The 20300-nt window shown below is 37.6% G+C and overlaps 1 protein-coding gene across 2 annotated transcripts; it reads right to left on the bottom strand.

Annotated features, from left to right (window-relative positions):
- Positions 1–2165: 2165 nt before the first annotated feature.
- LOC306887184 (neuronal pentraxin-2-like) lies at positions 2166–11671 on the bottom strand. 2 transcript variants are annotated; one of them, XM_079444750.1, is made up of 6 exons: positions 11456–11671; positions 8884–9658; positions 6907–7360; positions 5335–5585; positions 4678–4857; positions 2166–3116 (listed from the first exon to the last, which is right to left on the bottom strand). In XM_079444750.1, the coding sequence occupies exons 2-6, from the start codon at positions 9481–9483 to the stop codon at positions 2907–2909; spliced, it is 1695 nt and encodes a 564-aa protein (XP_079300876.1). In that variant the 5' UTR covers positions 9484–9658; positions 11456–11671; the 3' UTR covers positions 2166–2906. The 2 variants fall into 2 exon arrangements, with proteins under 2 accessions (XP_079300876.1, XP_079300875.1); XM_079444749.1 differs by having other exon boundaries at positions 8884–9738; positions 11456–11660.
- Positions 11672–20300: the final 8629 nt, after the last annotated feature.

The following is a 20300-nucleotide window of genomic DNA, read 5'->3' as shown; positions in this document are numbered from 1 at the left end:
CAACAAGTTGAGAACTACAAAATCTGCTGAAGCTGGTTGCCTTAATTTGAAGTTGGCTCAACCTTTTTTTTTTTTTTTTTTTTTTTTACAGTGTAGACCTACACAAGGCTGAAATGGGCTACAAGACCATCGCCAAGCAGCTTGGTGAGAAGGTGACAACAGTTGGTGCCATTATTCGCAAATGGAAGAAACACAAAGAACCATCAATCGGCCTTGGTCTGGACCTTCATGCAAGATCTCACCTCGTGGAGTTTCAGTGATCATGAGAACGGTGGAATCAGCCCAGAAGTACACGGGAGGATCTTGTCAATGATCTCAAGGCAGTTGGGACCATAGTCCCAATTTAGTACCATTTGTAACACCGTGAAGGACTGAAATCCTGCAGCACCCGCAAGGTCCCCCTGCTCAAGACGGCAATGTACAGGTCCTGCCAATGAACATCTAAATGATTCAGAGAAGGCTTGGGAGAATGTGCCGTGGTCAGATGAGACCAAAATCAGCTCTTTGGCATTAACTCAACTCGTCGTGTTTGGAGGAGGAGGAATGCTGCGCCTATGACCCCAAGAACACCATCCCCACCATCAAACATGGAGGTGGAAACATTATGCTTTGGGGTGTTTTTCTGCTAAGGGGACAGGACAACTGCACCGCATCAAAGGGACGATGGACGGGGCCATGTACCATCAGGGCATTGAAGCCCGCGAGGGAATTGAAAATGGGTGGTGGATGGGTATTCCAGCATGACAATGACGCAAATCACACGGCCAAGGCAACAAAGGAGTGGCTCAAGAAGAAGCACATTAAGGTCCTGGAGTGGCCTAACCAGTCTCCAGACCTTAATCTCATAGAAAATCTGTAGACGGAGCTGAAGGTTCGAGTTGCCAAACGTCAGCCTCGAAACCTTAATGACTTGGAGAGGATCTGCAAAGAGACAAGGACAAAATCCCTCCTGAGATGTGTGCAAACCTGCTGACCAACTACAAGAAACGTCTGACCTCTGTGATTGCCAACAAGGGTTTCTGCGCTAAGTCATGTTTTGCCTGGGGATCAAATACTTATTTGACTTACTAAAATGTAAATCTTTTTTAACATGTGTATGCTGCTTTTTCCTGGATTGTTTGTTTGATATTCTGTCTCTATCAGTTCAAATAAACCTACCATAAAAATGATAAACCCTTCTTTTTTTAAGTGGGCAAACTTACAAAATCAGCAGGGCATCAAATAATTATTTTCCCCAATTATTTTATTTTACACACACACACACACACATGGCGTCAGCACACATGACGTCTCACTAAAACTATGGTTTTAGTGAGCAGGTCATACAAATACATACTTAAATTTGCCACCAAATCTTTTTTGTCCCATAAGTTTTGTAAATAACATTAAGTACCTAAAACTATGTGTATGATGTCATTTTGTGTGGATGACTCTTGTAGAGAGTTGGATATAAAGATGACTTTGACATGTGATGAGGATCACGGCAGATGATCTTGCAGTGCTTATGTTTGCTTTAGATAATGTTAATGTAATGTCCTCCTTGCAGTCTAAATATCAAGTAAGTGTTGCTGTGACGTCATGCTTTCATCCTGCTTCGCTTTAGCTTGTTAGCTCATTTCCTGACTGATAACCAGAACGATTAGCACTGATTAATCTTATTGTTCAGTACCTCAGCAGAGCACAGACACTCGGACCAGAGGCTTCCCATAATGCCACAGTAAACGCAAACACATGCATTTCAGCTCAGAACATCAAGTTCACTTCCAGACAAAAAGGTTATGAAATGTATTGCCAACATCTCATGTTAAGTCAATATATTTGTATATATATTAAAGTGAATATATTTTTTACTTTACTTCTGGAACCCTGTTGTCATACGTGTATAGTTCTTTTAAGACGCTTTACAGAAAACAGTGCATAAACGTGCCCACCAGTGAAAAGAAAAGCACGTCTGTATATTTGCTGCAGGTCCCTATCGAACGCTTCACATGCTTAAATAGCTTAGTTTCTAATAATAGCATAAGATCAGGCTAGCGTTTCACTGAGTGGACTGCAGACGAGCCTGAAGAATTCACTTTAGAAATGCTATGAAAATCATTTACAATATTATGCAAAAAGGTTTTACAATTAGTCAGAAACCATGAAATTGCTAAGAAAGTTGTTTTCAAAATTCAGTCCCTTTATTGCATTTCTGCTTTCAAAACTGAAAACAGGTTGATTAAAAACAATAAATGCATAACAGATTTCAATGCGCAAACATTAGTGGAAAATTATATTCTTTTGAAACATTTACAGTAGATTAAACTAAATCAAATCATGACAATCTGAAACTCAACACGTATCAAAAGTATCACAGAATAGCAGCTTATTTAGCTCAGCTTTGAGATGGCTAAACATTTCAACATCTGGACAGTACAGGCAAACCTAAGAAATACTTATTTCAGTTAGAAAGTTTAATTAGAAAACGATGTAGAAACACAACAGCAGCGCGCGGTGTGTGACTCTTCTCTTCGGTGTCGCTGTATCTTTAGATTCAATCAGTCTTTTAACTTCAACTCACTGCTCAAATAGAGCCTGTTTCTATTTTTTACACCTACATTTATAACACTTCTGTCCTTACATCCTATTTCTGGTCTACGGTTTTCTATCCGAGTTAGGACAATATGTCATATACTCTCATCAAACATTGAATGGCAAAAATTCAAAATAAAAAAGTTCAGTAAGAAAACATTCGCTACACAAAACACTGAAACGATACAAAGCAGGTCCCTGTTGAAATCCTGGAGGTCAAGGGGTCGTTCAAGTTTCTCATGTAAACAGAAGGCAATACTGAATGGATTTTGCGTTACGATCAGATTTCGAGTCAGAATGCTTTGAAATCACTTGTGAGGGGATTGTGCTTCTCTTTAATGGCAGGGATCAAAGGGGTATTTGGTGACCCCACCATGCAGCTCCACCACTGACTCCGCCCAGGCGATGATGTCACCGGTCATGTGACCTCCACACGACGCCAGGCTGTAGATGTCATGCGGTGTGAGAACATGAGACCACATCTGAACGTCTGAGAGTTCACCAACAAACGCCTGCGTCGCGTCGAAACGGCCGCCCAGTGTGTCCTGGGAGAAATGGGAGGGATATTGGGGAATATTATATTAGAGAATGAGTTTAGTGTGTTATACACACTGCCCTCCAAAAGTTTGGAAACACCCCTGGCAAAGTGTGGTTTTGGACGATATCAGCATAAATCCTTATTATTTTTGGTGCAAATACATTAAAGTAACTTGACATTATCATTGAAGACCAGCAATAACACATAATAATGGCAATATATACATGTCAAAGTCAGACTCCTTTGCCAGCTGTGATGCCTGGTTACTGGTTTAAACTTGGCCCAGGTTTTTAAAAGATTTCTGGGTCAGCACACCTTAATACTGTAGCTTCAACTATTGATTACCAATTCAACGTCAATGTCTGAATAAACTGACAGCTCGGATGCCCAGATTATACAGAGCTGTAATAGCTGCTAATGCTGGATATTTTGATGAATTGACTTTTTTATATATATATATATATGTATAAACTGTTTATGATATAAAATGTTTTCGTAGTTTGTGTTGTCCCTTATCAGTGCAAAATAATCACAAATTAAAAAGGATTCATGCCAATATTGTCCAAAACCCCACTTTTCTAGGGTGCTTCCAAACTTTTGGAGGGCAGTGTATACTTTTTTATTTTTATTTTTTTGGACCCTCTAACTCTTGCACTCTCTATTATAACTCTACTCTTAAAATAAAAAGAAGAAGAAAAATTGCCCCGTTTAGACTTGCACTCTAATGTAATATAGGCAACCACTTCAACATCTTGTGACTTTATACATAAAGTCAACTTTGAATACAACTTTACTGGCTTATTCATATTGTATATGATTTTCCTTCTGGAAAAGAAGTATTCTTTAGCATAGTTGTACAAAAAAAGAGTATTTATTATGGAAATAATATACTTTAGAATAATATACTTGTGTAAACTGAATGTAATTTTTTCAGACAATTGCAAGTTATTTACAATTATTTATTATAGTTTCAATTTATATTAAATGCAATTAGCTGAACTTAAGTAAGACTTAAGTACATCTTTATATGTAATATTGTAATGACGTCTATTATCTTTGAGGTTGCAATTTAGTACATTTAAAATATATTAACTTTAAATGTATATAACACACTACATATAATACAGTTGAAATTATAATCGAGTACTTTACATGTGTATGTTAATGTTAACACATTAAAATAAGTGTGCTTTAAAACTTGACAAAACATTATTAAAACATACTGATTTAAAATGTACTTTAAAGAAAGCATAATTTGACATAAAGAGCACATTTTTGGAATTGTATTCAAGTGTGTTAAAAAAAAGCCATGAAAGTGTCTCTCTTTAAAAACACTTAAGTGGCATTTCATTAATAAAGTTAAGATTTTACAAGTGGTCTTTCAATGCAATTAAGCGCACTTCTTTTTCACAAGGGTTTAAATATCTATCAATGCTTTTGCCGCAGTTTTAGGGGGTTGTGGATGGTTGCCAGGGTGTTGCTATGCAGTTGCGCCATTAATAAAAAAACATGAATACATTAGCAAGTAAAATGAGGAATATGAGCAGTATGCTGTGTCTGTGTGTTACCTGTTCCTGTCCCAGTATGAAGACACCTCCAGGTTTGATGGGATGCCAGGGTGAGAGGTTTTCTCCTGAGCCTCTCTTCACTCCGTCCTGATAGGCCTCCCACAGACCGTCCCGCGTCGACCACGTCACACACACATGGTGCCATTTACCATCACTGACCGAGAGCGGTAACGTGACGGCCTGTCAACACACACACACACACACACACACACACACAGAGAGATAGATCAGATCAGATCAGAACAAAGAGCAAGATCACACAGAATTCCCTTAAGAAACTTTGTGTCCTCTTCTTTCACCATCTGTCCTTCATTGTCTAGTCAAAAAAAAAATCCTTAAGAACTCAAATAAGATCCTGCTGGATGAATATAAATTCCTACTGGATTTTCAAATTCTTTTTGATACCTAGACATTTATTAAATATTGAACATTATTTAATGAAGACATCTAACTAGACAGTCAAGGGAAATCACAGGAGAGCTGAAGGAATTTTAAAACCACAAAATATTTTGAATTCTTTTTGAAGTCTTAAAGGGGTCTAATATTTTGGTCATCATACTAGTCTTATTGGAAACTATTGAAAATTCTCAATAAGCCACTGTATTTCTGGTTCCAAATGATAAAATATGTGCACATCCCTTCATCTCTGTCACTCACTCTGTCATCGACCAGCAGCTCCATGGGGTTGTTTCCCCACTCGATGAGCACCAGCTCGTTGGCCTGTCCAGGCACAGAGTAGGAGAAGGGCGTCCCGAGCCCCGGCCCGATGCCAGCCTTCATCCACAGACACAGCGTGAAGGAGAAGATCTCGTGCAGCAGAGTGCGCTTCAGCCGGCCGTACATGTAGTTGGTCCTCATGGGGAAGCCGATCTGGAAAGCTTCTGAGGGTTTGCTCTTCTTTCTGGAGCCTGTGAAGATGATAATCAGCGTCAGGTTTTGCTTTACAGGCAGAACCGTGTGATTTATAACCAGTATGTTAAGAACTAGTTTGACTAACATGCAGCTAATCAAGGAGTAATCAGTTTTACTTTTCAGATTAGACCAATCTAACAATTTCTGTTACTGATTTAAAAAAATTATGACCAGGAAAAAGTATATGATTAACTTTTAAGACAAGTCCTAGTCTAAACCAGACTCGATGGGGTCTGTAAATAGTATAAAAAAAATTGTAGTCATTAAGTTAAAGATTTATTTAATTTAGTTAATTCAGCTTAATTATTTTCAGTGGGTTTTTTGCTGTTGATTTTATATTAATTACACTTCTACATTGTCTAAATTTAGTAACTGATTTAATGTCAGCATCATTATTATCTGGATTATGTAAATCGATTCTAAAAAGTTCTTATAATCAGATTACAAATACTTTTTATTGATTACATGATTACCTATCATTCTCACAGTAAATTATTCATAATTTATTTATTTTCTCTTTTCTCCGTGAAAAGGTTTGTGAAACCATGGCATGATGTCATGTATAACTGCAGTACATGTAGTTGATAACAAAGAATGGAATTTATTTCCTTTCTCTTTGTGAAATTTTGTAACAAAATAGTACAAAACTATTTTATTTAAAATTATGTGATAAACGAGTTAGATCAGAAATCATCTAAAAGAAATCAAAAACTACTCTTAAATAAGTAATCTGATAGTTTAAGCTACTAATTACAGTGTCATTTGTAATCGGTAACAATATCTACCCAGCACTGTCTAAATTTCTACATTAAAATTTCAACGATGACATTCTCACTCAAAAATAAATATGCAAACCATCTGTTTTTTTGTTGTTGTTTTTTTAACAAATAAAAACAGGTCATAGCAACTTGGTAACTGGCTTTTTACTGGCCTACCAGCCCTAATCATCTTGACCAGGATCTTGAATCATCTTGACTATATTGCTGGACACTTAATTTCCAGTGATATCGTCGGCTTGATTGCACAGATACTATTTGATCTGAACTGAGCTGGATGATGATAATCACTGAATTCAATGATGAACTGCTTTTTTTGGTCACTGAAAGTTTACTATTATCGTTTTGCATTATTGACACACTATTTTCCTATTTACTACTGTAAAGCTGCTTTGACACAATCTGTATTGTTAAGGGCGCTATATAAATAAAGGTGACTTGACTTGACCAGGATCTATCTAGAGCATCTAAGGGCCGAAAGCGGTCGGACTGGTCCAGCTGAAGTGCTCTTAAGCAGGGTTCATCTGATCAGCTGTCTCACCCGCATCAGTGAGCCTGTGCTGCAGCTGACTGAGAACCGCATCCAGTTTGTTGTGTGCTCCAGCACCCTGTGCTTCTCTGTGACCCTGCAGGTTATACGACCTCTCAAAGCCATGCTCGGAAGCCTTGTTGTCATGGTGACCGTAGTCTTGGTGTCCGTCGTTGTGGCTGTTGTTGTCGTGGTGGCTGTCATCATCATGGTGGCTGTCATCGTGGTGATGGTCGTCATGGTGATTACGATGGTGACTCTCGTCGTGAGGATCACCGTGGTCGTCATGGCTGTCGTGGTCTCTGTCGTCATGGTGATCGTCGTCATGGTGACCGTCATCCTCCCCCTCATCCTCGTGGTCAGTGTGGGCGGCGTGATGGTGTTGCATCTGTTGCTCCAGAGCGCCGATCTTCCTCTGCAGGAGGTCCTTCAGTGAGCTGGAGTAGCTGCTGGAGGTGTTTTTCGTCTGCAAACACAATCACAGCAGTCTGAGAAAAGGCCTGCGCACTGCTGTACTGTATGCTGCTGATCCTGGTAACGGCTCCGTGAAACAAAGTATGATGATTATGACCTCGAAGTCCAGAATGAAGTCCTTTTTTTTCAGTTTCTTCAGATTTCATATAAAAAATCCAACATATTTAAATCACTCCGCCTGACGAAACCATTTCTATTAAATAAAAATAAATCAGTCCAAAATAACAGAGCAGAATCTTTCAGCACTATTTATAGCGGGGGTGCCCAAACTCGGTCCTGGAGGGCCAGTGTCCTGCAGAGTTTAGCTCCAACCCCAATCAAACACACCTGAACCAGCTAATCAAGCTCTTACTAGGCGTACTAGAAACTTTGCGGCAGGTGTGTTGAGGCAAAGATCTAAATTCTGCAGGACACTGGCCCTCCAGGACCGAGTTTGGGCACCCCTGATTTATAGGCTCTATTGACTATCACCACTCCACCCTAAACCACAAATCACTTAGCACCCAATCATTTTGATCATACCTTGTATTATTAATAATTAATATATATGAATTAGAGTTATTATAGTCAATTTATTACTTGAAACAAAATATGCCAACTGAAATAAATTGTAAAAAAATTAATAAAATTAAAATTAAATTTCAACTATACATTTCTCATTTTCATTTAGTTTAACTTGATGTACTAAAATAACAAACTAAAGCTGAAATACTGTATTGACTATACTATAAAAACTACATAATAGCTACAAAATAATCTACATATAGCCGAATCAAATTCATTTCATAACTGATGAACTTTTCAACATCAAATCTGCTATTGAACTGAACTGAATCAACATTGAACTGAACTGAGCTGAATAATGACACTGTTGTCTTCTGTAGAGCGGCTTTACAGCGGAAACTGAATTTGTCTCATAACTGTACAACACTGTTATTTCCCTGTTTAGTTCTGTGAGGCTGCTTTGAAACCCATCTGTACTGTATAAAATTCTGTAGAAATGCATATAAATTAGGGCTGTCAGTCCAACTTTTAATCGTATTAATTACTCAATGTGTCGATTAATTAATCGCATATTAAATTTGGCTGTGAAAATACCCACGAGAGATTATTTAAAGCCTATATTGTGTTAAATGAGAAAGTATCAAGCTTTAGAAAGAAATATTCTAACACTATTATTTGTATTAAATTACCTTCAAATAACAAAAAAACTAGTTTATGCTAATGCACGGGTGTTTCTATGGGATGGGTGGTAAATTTTACATCGTTCTCTCTACTGACTGCCGTTATCAGTCTCTCTCAATTTTTTTCTTTTTATTGAAAGTTATGAAAAAAGTTTTTCTTTTGCTGTTTGAGCAAATGGGAAAGCAAAATATATATCTGTGGTACTCTCCCATTCACTGCTCTTCAAGTTAACCCAACTATGACGACTTCCATATTTTAATCACGTCATGTTTTTATAACTAATGAATTAATTGTATGCGTTAAACTGACAGCCCTAATATAAATGTGTACCTGCAGGTTGTCCAGCCGCTCCTTTAGACTCTGCAGCATCCCGCTCATCCGCTCCGGCGTGGACGAGGGTGAAGGAATCTCCCCCGTCACGTGCTTCTCGCTCAGCGCAGCGTGATGTCCTCCGACCCCGTCGCCATAGTGGCCCAGCTCCAGCCCGAGGTGTCCGGTGTCGGGTGCTGTGGGGTAGGAATGGTGGGCGTGATGGGCCAGGTGTGCAGGCACGCGGCTCAAACCCTCACACAGGTTCAGTTTGGCGGTCAGATCCCGGATGGCCTCCCTCTGGTCCAGGATGGTTTCCTTCTGCTGCACCAAACTCTCCCGCAGGTGCAGGATCATGGCTTTGGCCTCCTCAGACATCCCCCACCAGCCGTTGCTGTTCCCGCTCGGCCCGCCGTGGTGTCCGGATCCGGGGCCCCCAGGACTGCCCGCTGTAGGGAAACACCCGGGATCGGCATCAGCAGGAAGAGGGGTGCAGATGAAGCGAGGATGAGGGTTGTAGTCTGAACCCGGTATTCCTGTCCCAGTGCTTACGGAAATACAGATGGCATAGACGAAGAAGGAGAAAAACCCCTCGCTCTTTTTTGAGCTTGCTGGATGCATTTTTGTGGGTTGAATGCAGTCAAATTAATCAAATAGTCGGCTATTTGATGTATAAAGCTTCTAGATCTGTATCTTCAGTAGAAGAAGCACAGAGCTGCTTCTGTCTAAATCCTGTAAAACTGTCTCTTGCTGCTTACTGTGTCTTTCTCAGCCTCCTCGTCTCCAAGGTCATCATCTGTTGAGAGAGCATGTGTATTTACATGTAATCCGTCTGATGATCCTGCTCTTGCCTCTTCAGAGTGGCTCGTCTAAAGCCTGGAGAAACAATTAAAGAATTTACTCTGCTGCGAGTGCAATTTAACCACGAGAAACAACATATTATAAATGGTACATGATTTACAGCATTGCACCGTACAGTATGTACTATCATACCACCCAGCTCTACTACAATTTTCCACTAAAAAATAAAGGCTGCTACTATAACCGTAGGGGTTTGACAGCCTGACACCACATCCTTTGGTATCACTTTAATTTAAGGACCAATTCTCACTATTAACACGTTGTTTATTAGCATGCATATTACAGGCGTGTTTATTAAAGCACATATTAATGCCTTACTCTGTATGACCGTATTCTAGACCCCTTAACCTTTAAACTCCATACTTAAGCTTAACAGCTACCTTACTAACTATTTATAAGCAGCAAATTAGGAGTTTACAGAGGCAAAAGTCATAGTTAATATTTAATAGCGTTTAAAAGTGTGACCAATCCTTTATATGATCTTCAGTGGACTTTTACACTCTCTAGTTATTTTTAAAAGCATCTACTGATACTTTAAAAAACCCCAGAAACCATTAGACTAATCTGCAATTTAACACCAAGAACTCCTTCAAAGGAGGTTTCAAGAGGGTCGCTCCATTTAAGAGTTCAGTTTAAATTCCTCGAAGCTACTTAATTAATGCAGGACAAACATTTACGCCCGCACAAGTGGAAGTGTGTACGTCAGAGTCTGTCCTAATGAGGATAGATCAAGAAAAGAGTCATCATCAAGTGTCTGCAGAGGATTAGCCTGTGTTTGAGAGAGAGAGAGAGAGTACTATGTATCTGCTCTACCTGCTGAATTTTGCCCATTAACTGGATTAATTAAGTGCTTGGACTGATGGCTGGCAGGAAGGCAGCTGGAGTTATATACTGTCCACAGCTTAAAGAAGAGAGCGAGCGTTGAGTACGACTGTATAGTATTATAGTATTAAAACAGGATGCAGAATTCAGAATTTAAGGAAGTAGGATTCAAATGGAATGAAATGCAGCTCTGCATTTCTTATATTTATTTTTCTATATTTACTAAGTTTAATTTTATGGATCATGCTGGAAGAATACATCATTTCCCAGAAGGTATACTCCAAGTCTTCAAAACTGAGCCAAATAACCACATTTAAAATGTATAAAGTCAGTATTTCTGTTTAGTTATATGAAAATGTGGCGGATGTTTGTGATGCTGTTTATAAAAGTTCAAATTTGTTGTTATGGCTGTTAATTATTGCATCATTTTTGAAGTTGAGAAAAAAATTATAGAGTATTTGACCAAATAAATTGAAATAATCAGTTGTGTTAATATTTGTTACTATGAAAATTATTTGGTTGAATGCTTTTCCTTTTATTTCAGTAAATTCCTCTTCCTGTCATTCCTCTGAGTCAAACTCAAATTCAACATCCAATGTTGCATTGTAACATTCTAACATTGATCAAATTAATAGACTCTCTGAAAATAAGCAGCTAAACAATCAAATACAAGAAAAATGCAGTCTAATGTTATCAGCAATCCTTAGACAGTCTTCATGAAATATAGAGTATAATATAAAGAGCGCGTCCATCAGTGTCATTCACACTGGAGTAAGACACACACATCAGATCACCTCCATCTCCTTACCTGTGCTACAGATCTCAACATAACACAACAATCCACGAATCAAACACAGGCAGCGAGGGATCTATGACAGCTACAAACAATCTGTCAAGAACAGAGACTTACAGCAACAGTGCAGATGCTGATGTTCTGTATTGAGGCTGTTGGTATCTGTGGACTCCTGCAGGTTAGTCTCTGTGTTTGTCCTGCACTGCTAGTCCAAATCAGTCACCAGACGGCTTGTAAGGGATTTAATCCAGTAGAGTCTGTTTAACACACGCCTCCCCTCCGTTCTTCTCCTCCTCTTTTCTTCCACCTCCACCTCTTCTCTTCTGTAGCCGCTGCTCAACAGCAATTAAAGTCTCTTTTGTCCTGTGCTCATTAACCCCAGCCTATCTCAAGAGCTTGCAGTCAGTAATTCCATTACAGTTTCACTGTTGTGTTTATATGATGAATTGTTTGGGATGTGCTAGAAAGACCTTTAGGTTTGACATTTGTTTCTGTCTGAGTAGACAATATAGACAGCGGGCTCCAAAAGCACTAGTGAAAATGCTTCTTTATATATATATATATATCATTAGCATGAGAACTTGAGTGAACAGTTTACTTCCTAATCTAGTTGTCTAATAACCTGGCATTTGCAAACGTTGTTGACTCTGTGATAGGGATATTTTGCATCATTGAGATTAAAGGTTGATTAAAGAATATCTTAATTGTCTTAATTGTTAAAATCAATGTGTTTCCACTTGCTGTTTCTATGTAAATAGATTTCCCTGTATTATTATAGTTTTTAATGATATTTTAATTGGTCCCACTTTATATTAGGTGGTCTTAACTACTATGTACGCACATCAAAAAATAAGTACAATGTACTTGTGTTCATATTGTATTGCAAAACACTTCTGCTGCTATTGAGGTGGGATACGGGTAAGGTTAGGGACAGGTTAGGGTGGTACGGGTAGGTTAGGGTGGGTTAAGGTGTAAGCGATGGGTCAACAGTGTAATTATGAATGTAATTACAGAAATGAATTACAGATTAGGTATTTTTAAAAATATAAGTACAATGTAAAAACATGTACGTACACAATAAGTGCATAAGTGTATCAAATGATTCATTTAAATGTAAGTACATAGTAGTTAAGGCCTAATATAAAGTTTTATTTCACTTAAAGTTTATTTTGTTTAAAGTAACTTTTTTAAAATGGTTTTTGTTAAGTAACAACACTTGCTTTTGTTCCTTTTTGCACGTTGCTTTATATGCTTTGTATAAAAGTGTCCACTACATGCATGACTGTAACCGAAAATTAAATAATGAACATACATTTTAAAATTTGGTGCTTCACTTATGATTTCAAAGCTTCATAAACACATACTGATGATTATGTTTTGCAGCAGGATTTGAGATGATAAACCAAAGAGCTTTGATACATTTGAGTAGTGACCAACACTTCCCGTAAATATTTCTTAGTCATTTTTACATCACAACTAACTTTGTTGACTTGCTGTATCTCCTGCTCAAGAAGCTCTCCAGACTGTGTACATGGAGTCTTTGCTCCTCTCTGGAGGCCATGTTGTGCCACATGCTGTTACGGGTCTTAACAAGATAACCGGCCTAATTAAAGTCTGAGCAGAATCCAGCACAGCAGCCACCGAGACAGATGGACGCTGATTGAGGTCAGAGGGAATATGCACAAACACAAAGCACAGAAAGACAGAGAGAAAGGTGAACGGGACAGACTTTGGCTCAAATTTGTGACTCATTAATTACCATCCAATGTAACAGACAATCACTGTAAAATATGGCAGTGTAATAATCCATAAATTTATTTTATTTTGTGCCAAACAAGGAGGATAAAACTGGATTATTATGATATGATGCTTAAAAAGCTATATGTTCAACAGAATAAAAATAGTAATATGAGATATTGAGTGTTTGTGGTGTTTTATTTTGTGTTGTCTTAGACCATAGGATGATATGAGAGACATAAAACTAGCACAGAAATGTAATAAATTACTTGAGAGCATTTAACCAAACAATATCTTGACTGATCAATCAGCTTCTGTGATATTTGTAATTAAAAACTCTCAGAAAAAGAGCAGCAACAAAGCCATGAAAGTAAACTACATGAAGACATTAGTATCATTATCACATTGTTCTCCAGTCAGGTTAGTTAACTTGTGTAAATGTGTTTGTTGTGACCTGATGTTGGGTGTTTGTGTGTCAGCTCTGCTTCTGTTTCCAGGAAGACAGAAATCTGCTCGGCACACAGCCGGAGGTCAGGGGTCAGAGGTCAGCTCACCTGTGACTGTCCTGTACTGGCAACAGCCAGATGAGTTCACAATGGAGGTACGAGATAGAGTTACTTATAGAAAACAACTCTGATTTATTGGTTTATTTAACTGGAGTCTCCATTAGTTACACTGTAAAGAATGTTACCATTTGAAGCTTTCTGAACTCTCAGCCAAAGCATCTGCAAAATCTTAGTAACAACCAAAAATTTGAAATAATGTAAAAAGTTACAGAAAATGTTTAACTGGTTAAAGGGATAGTTCACCCAAAAATGAAAACTGTTGTTAAGTACTCGCATTCATGTCATTCCAAACCAGTAAGTCCTTCGTTCATCTTCAAAACACAAATTAAGATTGTTTTTATGATATCCAAGAGCTCTCTGACCCTCCAAAGACAGCAAGGGAACATGGTCAAGGCCCAGAAAGGTAGTAAGGACATCATTAAAATAGTCCATGTGACATCAATGGTTCAACTGTAATTTTATGAAGCTACGACAATACTTTTTGTGAAAACAAAAACAGCGACAAATATTCAACAATTTCTTCTCTTCGATATCAGTCAACTTGCGTTTCACGAGAGTACCACGGATCATGCGTGTGATGCTGATGACATTCTGACACGGAAGAGAAGAAACGGTTGAATAAAGTTGTTGTTTTTGTTTTCTTTCCGCACAAAAGCTCAGACAATTCCTCCCTGCGCTCCAGGGTTACCATGGCTTGATCAAAATGGATAACATGATGGTGGTCTCATATATAAACCACCAGAAGGGATGTGTTTGTGTTGCATGTGGTTGCTAGAGTCGCACATCCTGTCATCCTCCTTTGGGTACAGAACAAGTTTCTGTCACTGAGGGCATTTCACGGAACTTCTCTCTTTTGCACATTGTAAGCAGCAATAACTGCTACATATGCTCAGAATGAAGTCCTGGAAATGGAGGCTGCATCTTCTGACATTGAGCCTGATATGGCAATGGTTTGGCAGAGCAGAGGTGGATCTGTTCACTTCCAGTAAAACAGTTCATTGTCCTGTGGCTCTCTGTCACAACCAGAACCTCGAGGAGTAGATGCTGTAGCACAAGAGTGGCCAAAGTCCCACCTGCATATGTTTCTACCAGTCAGAATGATTCAGTAAGTCTTGGACAGAGTGAAAGAAGACAGAGTTCACCTTCTGCTGGTGGCACCATGATGGCCTCCCCAAGTATGGTTTTTGAACCTGATATCTCTTCTGGAAGTGCCTCCCAAGAAGATATCGCAGAGTTTGGCACCCTTGTATGCATATGTAGGTAACTCAGCACTCAGACTTCTGTCCCTCAGCAGTTTTCCAGCATCCCTCCACCACTTGTCACTCTCAACTATTCCTATCCTAGACTTGCATATGGGGGGAGTACTCTGGGTTTGGGGCAAATTGAAAATCGGTAAGCCCATCCCCTCGAATGCAGACTAGCCAATGGCAGTCGAGTATCAGTTGCACGGGGAGCGGAACTCGGACATCTTTAGGTTTCAGCGCCATATAATAGAGAAACATTGGAAAATCCAAAGCTCGCATCGGTTTTATGGGGTTTATGCTTCAAAAATGGAAAAATGATGTGCCTGGGGTACTTGTGACACTGATTCCAGGTATCCTGAGAGGATGGGCAATATAATTTATTTTATTACATTTCCTGAATCCAAACAAAAGAGCAAAATGTCCCTAGGTATTCAACCCCAATACAAATTAAGACAAAAATGTTCATTTTCTGGTTGTCATACACTCATTAAGTTACAATTTTCATCTGCTCAAGCAGAACGTTAATGTTATCTTGTGCTTTAGCAAGGTATTTCTGGCTAAAACTAACTAACGTTAAAGTTAGTGAGTCCATGCTAACGTACAAACCTAAATAGCGGACTGTTCTGGCGTCTTGTACAGTGTAGGTCAAAAACACATAAACGAAGGTCTTCCTTTCAGTGCCTCTCCATATTAAACTGGTTAAATGTACATTAATTTAATCGTACCCTGCGATACATGAACAGTGTTGATCCTGCATGCATACATGTCTTTACTGTCAGTTTTGATCAATTTAATGTGTCTTTAATTAATAATGTGTCGCTAATTAATTTGTCTTTTTTGTATTACCTCACTGGTAGAGTTTACCGCGGTTTCCACAAAAACATGAAGCAGCACAACTGTTTTCAACAACGATAATAAAGAGAAATGTTTCTTGAGCAGTAAATCAGTATATTAGAATGATTTCTGAAGATCATGTGACACTGAAGACTGGAGTAATGATGCTGAAAATACATCTGCGCATCACAGGAATAAATTACAGTTTACAATATATTCACATATTTTAAATTCTAATAATATTTCACAATATATATTTTACTGTATAGGACACTTCTTTGAAAAACATTAGCACATCTTACTAAAGAAAAAAACATAGAAAAAAAACAAACATTTTTGTAATTGGACTTTTAACTAAAGATTTTCTAGTGACTGAAATATATCGCCCCGGATCTGACAACTTTCCCACGTGACAACTAGCAGTTATTTCAGCTGGGATGTTGAGGTGAGGCTGAATGGGTTTAATGGGTGTTTTGGAAGAACGTTTAATCTCAGGCAGGAAGCCAACTAGAGCAACACCAGCGCAGACATTCAGAAGCTCCGCTTGCTGTCTGCTGAGTTCTGAGAAAGATGATGTCCTCCCTTCCATCTGATTCTAGAGGAGACAGGCGAGTCATCCGGTTACTAGGCCAGACCTGGCGAGGTGGAGCTCCTGTATCGCTTTATCTCTGTGCGTCAGTGTCTAACACTGAGGTGTGCGGAAGCAGAGCGACCAAAATAGATTTCTACTGAAAAACAGGCTTACACTGGAATACACAAATACTGACTGACAGACCAGTGGAAACGGTCAAACTCATGAGAGGCACATTCCCACGGAGGGATTTTAATATAACACACTGAATCTATATTTTTGAATAAATACATTTAAAAGATGTATAAAGCTGCACCACTAAATGTCATAATATTTGTGTTGTTTGGACAAGACTGAAGTCGATATTGTTGAATAGTGCATGTTATTTACGTTTTGGAATAAAAAGTTGTTACCGTGTTAATTTAATGTTGTCACGTGACTTTTCTTGCTTCATTTTCCATTGATTTCATTGGTGCGCTCAAACAGTGGCATGCAGATAAACAAGCATGGAAAAAAAGAGAATTAAAAAAAACAACATAAAAGGCCAATATCAGAAATACATGGATTTTCTGATGCATTCAAATGAAACACGTTGAATTTATTGTATTAAAAATCAGGCTCCTGAACTTTTCAATTTACCTTTGTCTCCATGTAGATGTTGAGTCACAACACTGAACAAAGACGATCAGGGTTAGAGTGATTATTTAAAAATAATGCAATACTTTTCTTTCTCATTTCCATTGTAGTGCAGCTCATTGGCACGTAGATGGAGGATCATGCACAGAAACAGACCAGTGTCAGTGATTTTCCAGAAAAAAACATTCATGCTGCACTTTAACACGCGTTCATTTTCTCATGTATTTCTCATGTGTAACATTAAGATTATGGAGGGGGGAAAGAGTTATTGAACTTCCCGTAGTAATTTACTGGTGTTCAGTGAGCTTTCTTGCCCGTTGACTCAAACAGTAGCATGATAAGAAGAGTCGTTCAGGAGCAGAGAAGATCAATATTAGAGATCTCTCAAAAATATGTCTTCGTAATATTAATTTCAACCTAAGTTAATCATCAATTTATGTATTTCTATAGAGATTTACCTTCATGTGAAGCCTTATTCGCACACAATAAATAAATGTTACAGCAGCACTGTGATGTTATAATAGCAGTAGACGTAGGGTACAAAAATCACATGAGCAGAATACATGCTCTAATGTTGTACAAACCAACAACGAGCTCTAAGTTCATGGAGAAATATGAGATACAATGTTGCTTTAAAGAATTTAATTCTTTGTGTAAAGCCATCCCTCCTCCTTTAAACCATTTAATACAAAACACTCAAATATATCTGTGAAACTGCCTGAGATGAAGATTGGACAAGTCAGCTAAAATGGGCTAAATAAGCTTCATATCTCTTTAAATATTTACAGCCAATCACAACTGATCTTGCATTGTTGCTTCAACACTTGACATGTACAATAATTTCAGTAAGTGAGCCTGACATAAGGGTACGAAAACAATTTGAAGTAAGCTTACCAACAAAGCAAAGGTTTATGAATAATGTTTTGACATGCTCTTTCAAATCAAAAAGTTTAATTTAAAAAAGAAACTTCAATTTTTGTGAATTTTTTTCTTCAGTTTTTGTCATTTTAGGTAGAAATGGCTCGCTAAGCTAAAATGGGCCACAATTTTCGGTTTATGGGCCTAGATATGTTTCCATACAAAATCTTTTTAAAAAATATGAGATGTCCTAACCTGTAACAAAATGTTTGACAAGTATTTGACAAGCATACACACATACATGAACACAAAAGACAGCAATGCACAGAAACACACACCTATACAACACGATCAGTTCATTTTTAATTGAGTTTAATTAAATATTCGTTCAACTTTCTATTTAAATACATTTACGATGTTGTTGCAATGGCACACTAAAGACAATAGTGTCAATTTACTGTTAAAAATAAAATGATTTCAGCCGAAATTACCTGGCCCATTTTACCTGAATGTTGTGCTTTGAAAACTATATATATTTAAGGTTAAACAATCGGCATAATTAATATAATAAAAATGCAAAAAACATAATAATAATAATAAAATAACTCCAGCGCGTTAAGTTTATTTCCATTGTCGGAATGTTTTGACCATAAAGCATGTTATAGCCTATAATTAGCCTACTTAAGTTTTTTTTTTTAAACCATCGCATACATCAGCATATAAAACGTTGACGGTGTGTTACGTCAGTTTACTATTTCAAACTAATCACCAAAAAAATTATATATATATATATATATTATGACTGAAGTTTTGGATCCAAACGCAAGAAGGCAGCAGAGCTCACTCTAAACTTCAAGACTCGATTTTTATTCATTTTAAATACTTTAATTATTATTACTTCTACGTTACTTTAAAATAAATATAAATACTGATTTTAAATACTATTCATGAAGATAAAATCTCAACAAAAAGTACAAGAAAAATCAATAAAAAATATAGTCGCAAACAGTGATCATCAGTGTCCAAGCACCTTAAAACATTTAAGAGACAAATATTGTCTATTCATTTTAATTTAGCTATACTGACAAATATGTATTCAATCATTAATATATAAAAGAATTAAGGTACAATTTATTGATCTGTAAGCATGTTGGAGATCATATTAGTTTTCTTTGCAGTTAGTCGCCCTAGTAGACAAATATTACAGCCTTCTATCACTCTCATTGATATAAACTGATCATTCAGAAACTACTGGAACCAGAAATTCACTCACATCTTGAATATGTTTGTATATTTTTCATGTGTACCAAGCTTTGTGAAGTTTGTACATTGTGTTTTCAAGAAATATGCCAAATAGTCATTATGAGCCACACCCTAATATATATCAGCTCATATCTGCTAAACAATTCAGTTAAACTTAAGTCTTTGGATAACTTGTTGCAAACAATCTGTTAAAATAGAGCACACCAGATTCTGTGCAAACCAGAAGAACGGCCTAGGATGAGTCTGAAGAAGAAGTGGCGTAAAACATTGTGTACAAAGATTCTGTACAAAGATATGGCCTCATATATGTTTTACTTGGAGAACATAGTATATTTCATAACAGTCAGTTGTTCACAACACAAGTTATAGCTGCTGAATAACTGTAGTGTGATGTAGTGTCCACTGTGAATTCCACGGCATATTGTTAAGTAAAGCACAATTAACACTATATATAGCTCAAATAGCCAAAATGGACAATGTCAGGCCATTTAATTGGCTAGAGATGGGCACAAATACATCAAAATGTATTTAAAATACAAATACAAAATACTGTGTGGGAAAATGTATTTAAATACAAATACAGTATTTTGTATTTTTAAAATACACAAAATACATTTGAAATTGGCCATCCAGTGAAGTAACACTATTAAGGCCTGTTTACACCAAGAATGATAATTATAAGGATAATTATATTAGTGTATTCTAAGTATTCTAAGTAGTCACTTTAAATGCTCAAGCTCTTTGAAGCAGAAATGATTCTGATTGGCTGTCAATGTTTTTATCATTCATCATTTTTGTGAAGTGAAGTTACATACGGCCATGTATGGTGACCCATACTCTGAATTTTGTGCTGTTATGGTTATAGTTGTGGTGTGCTATCTGCTATTCTCTTAGATTTAGGATGTACTCACACTAGGAGATCTGATCCGTGCTTGAGCACAATTGACCCACAAAGTCCAGTTCATTTGACAAGTGTGACTGCTCTGTACCGTGTCCAGTGCGGCTCGTTTAACCATGCCCTGGCCCGCTGGAAGAGGTGGCTTGGGTGCGGTACACATGTAGCATGGAACAGTTCATTTACTATATTTGTATGCGCTATTGCTATCTTTATTACTACTTGGATATCACACTTTTCAATGAATTTAATTTCGAGTACACTTAGGTTTATAATGGGTCTGGTTCTCATCTTATTGAAGAACCAGTAATGTAGTTTTTTGTAAACTGAGTAAAGCTGCAAATTCCACCATTAACCT

Source organism: Barbus barbus (assembly GCF_936440315.1).
Source record: "Barbus barbus genome assembly, chromosome: 21".
Classification (NCBI taxonomy): domain Eukaryota; kingdom Metazoa; phylum Chordata; class Actinopteri; order Cypriniformes; family Cyprinidae; genus Barbus; species Barbus barbus.
The sequence above is the reverse complement of the archived record's forward strand: the minus strand, read 5'-3'. Positions and strand labels throughout refer to the sequence as shown.

Bases quoted from the DNA above. Each gene is read 5' to 3' on its own strand.
- LOC306887184 (XM_079444750.1), bottom strand. From the start codon at position 9,483: ATGCATCCAGCAAGCTCAAAAAAGAGCGAGGGGTTTTTCTCCTTCTTC. The intron at 7,361-8,883 runs GTACACATTTAT...TTGTGTTTGCAG, and splicing joins AGCGGCTGGACAACCTGCAG to ACGAAAAACACCTCCAGCAG. The intron at 5,586-6,906 runs GTGAGACAGCTG...TCATCTTCACAG, and splicing joins GCACAGGCTCACTGATGCGG to GCTCCAGAAAGAAGAGCAAA.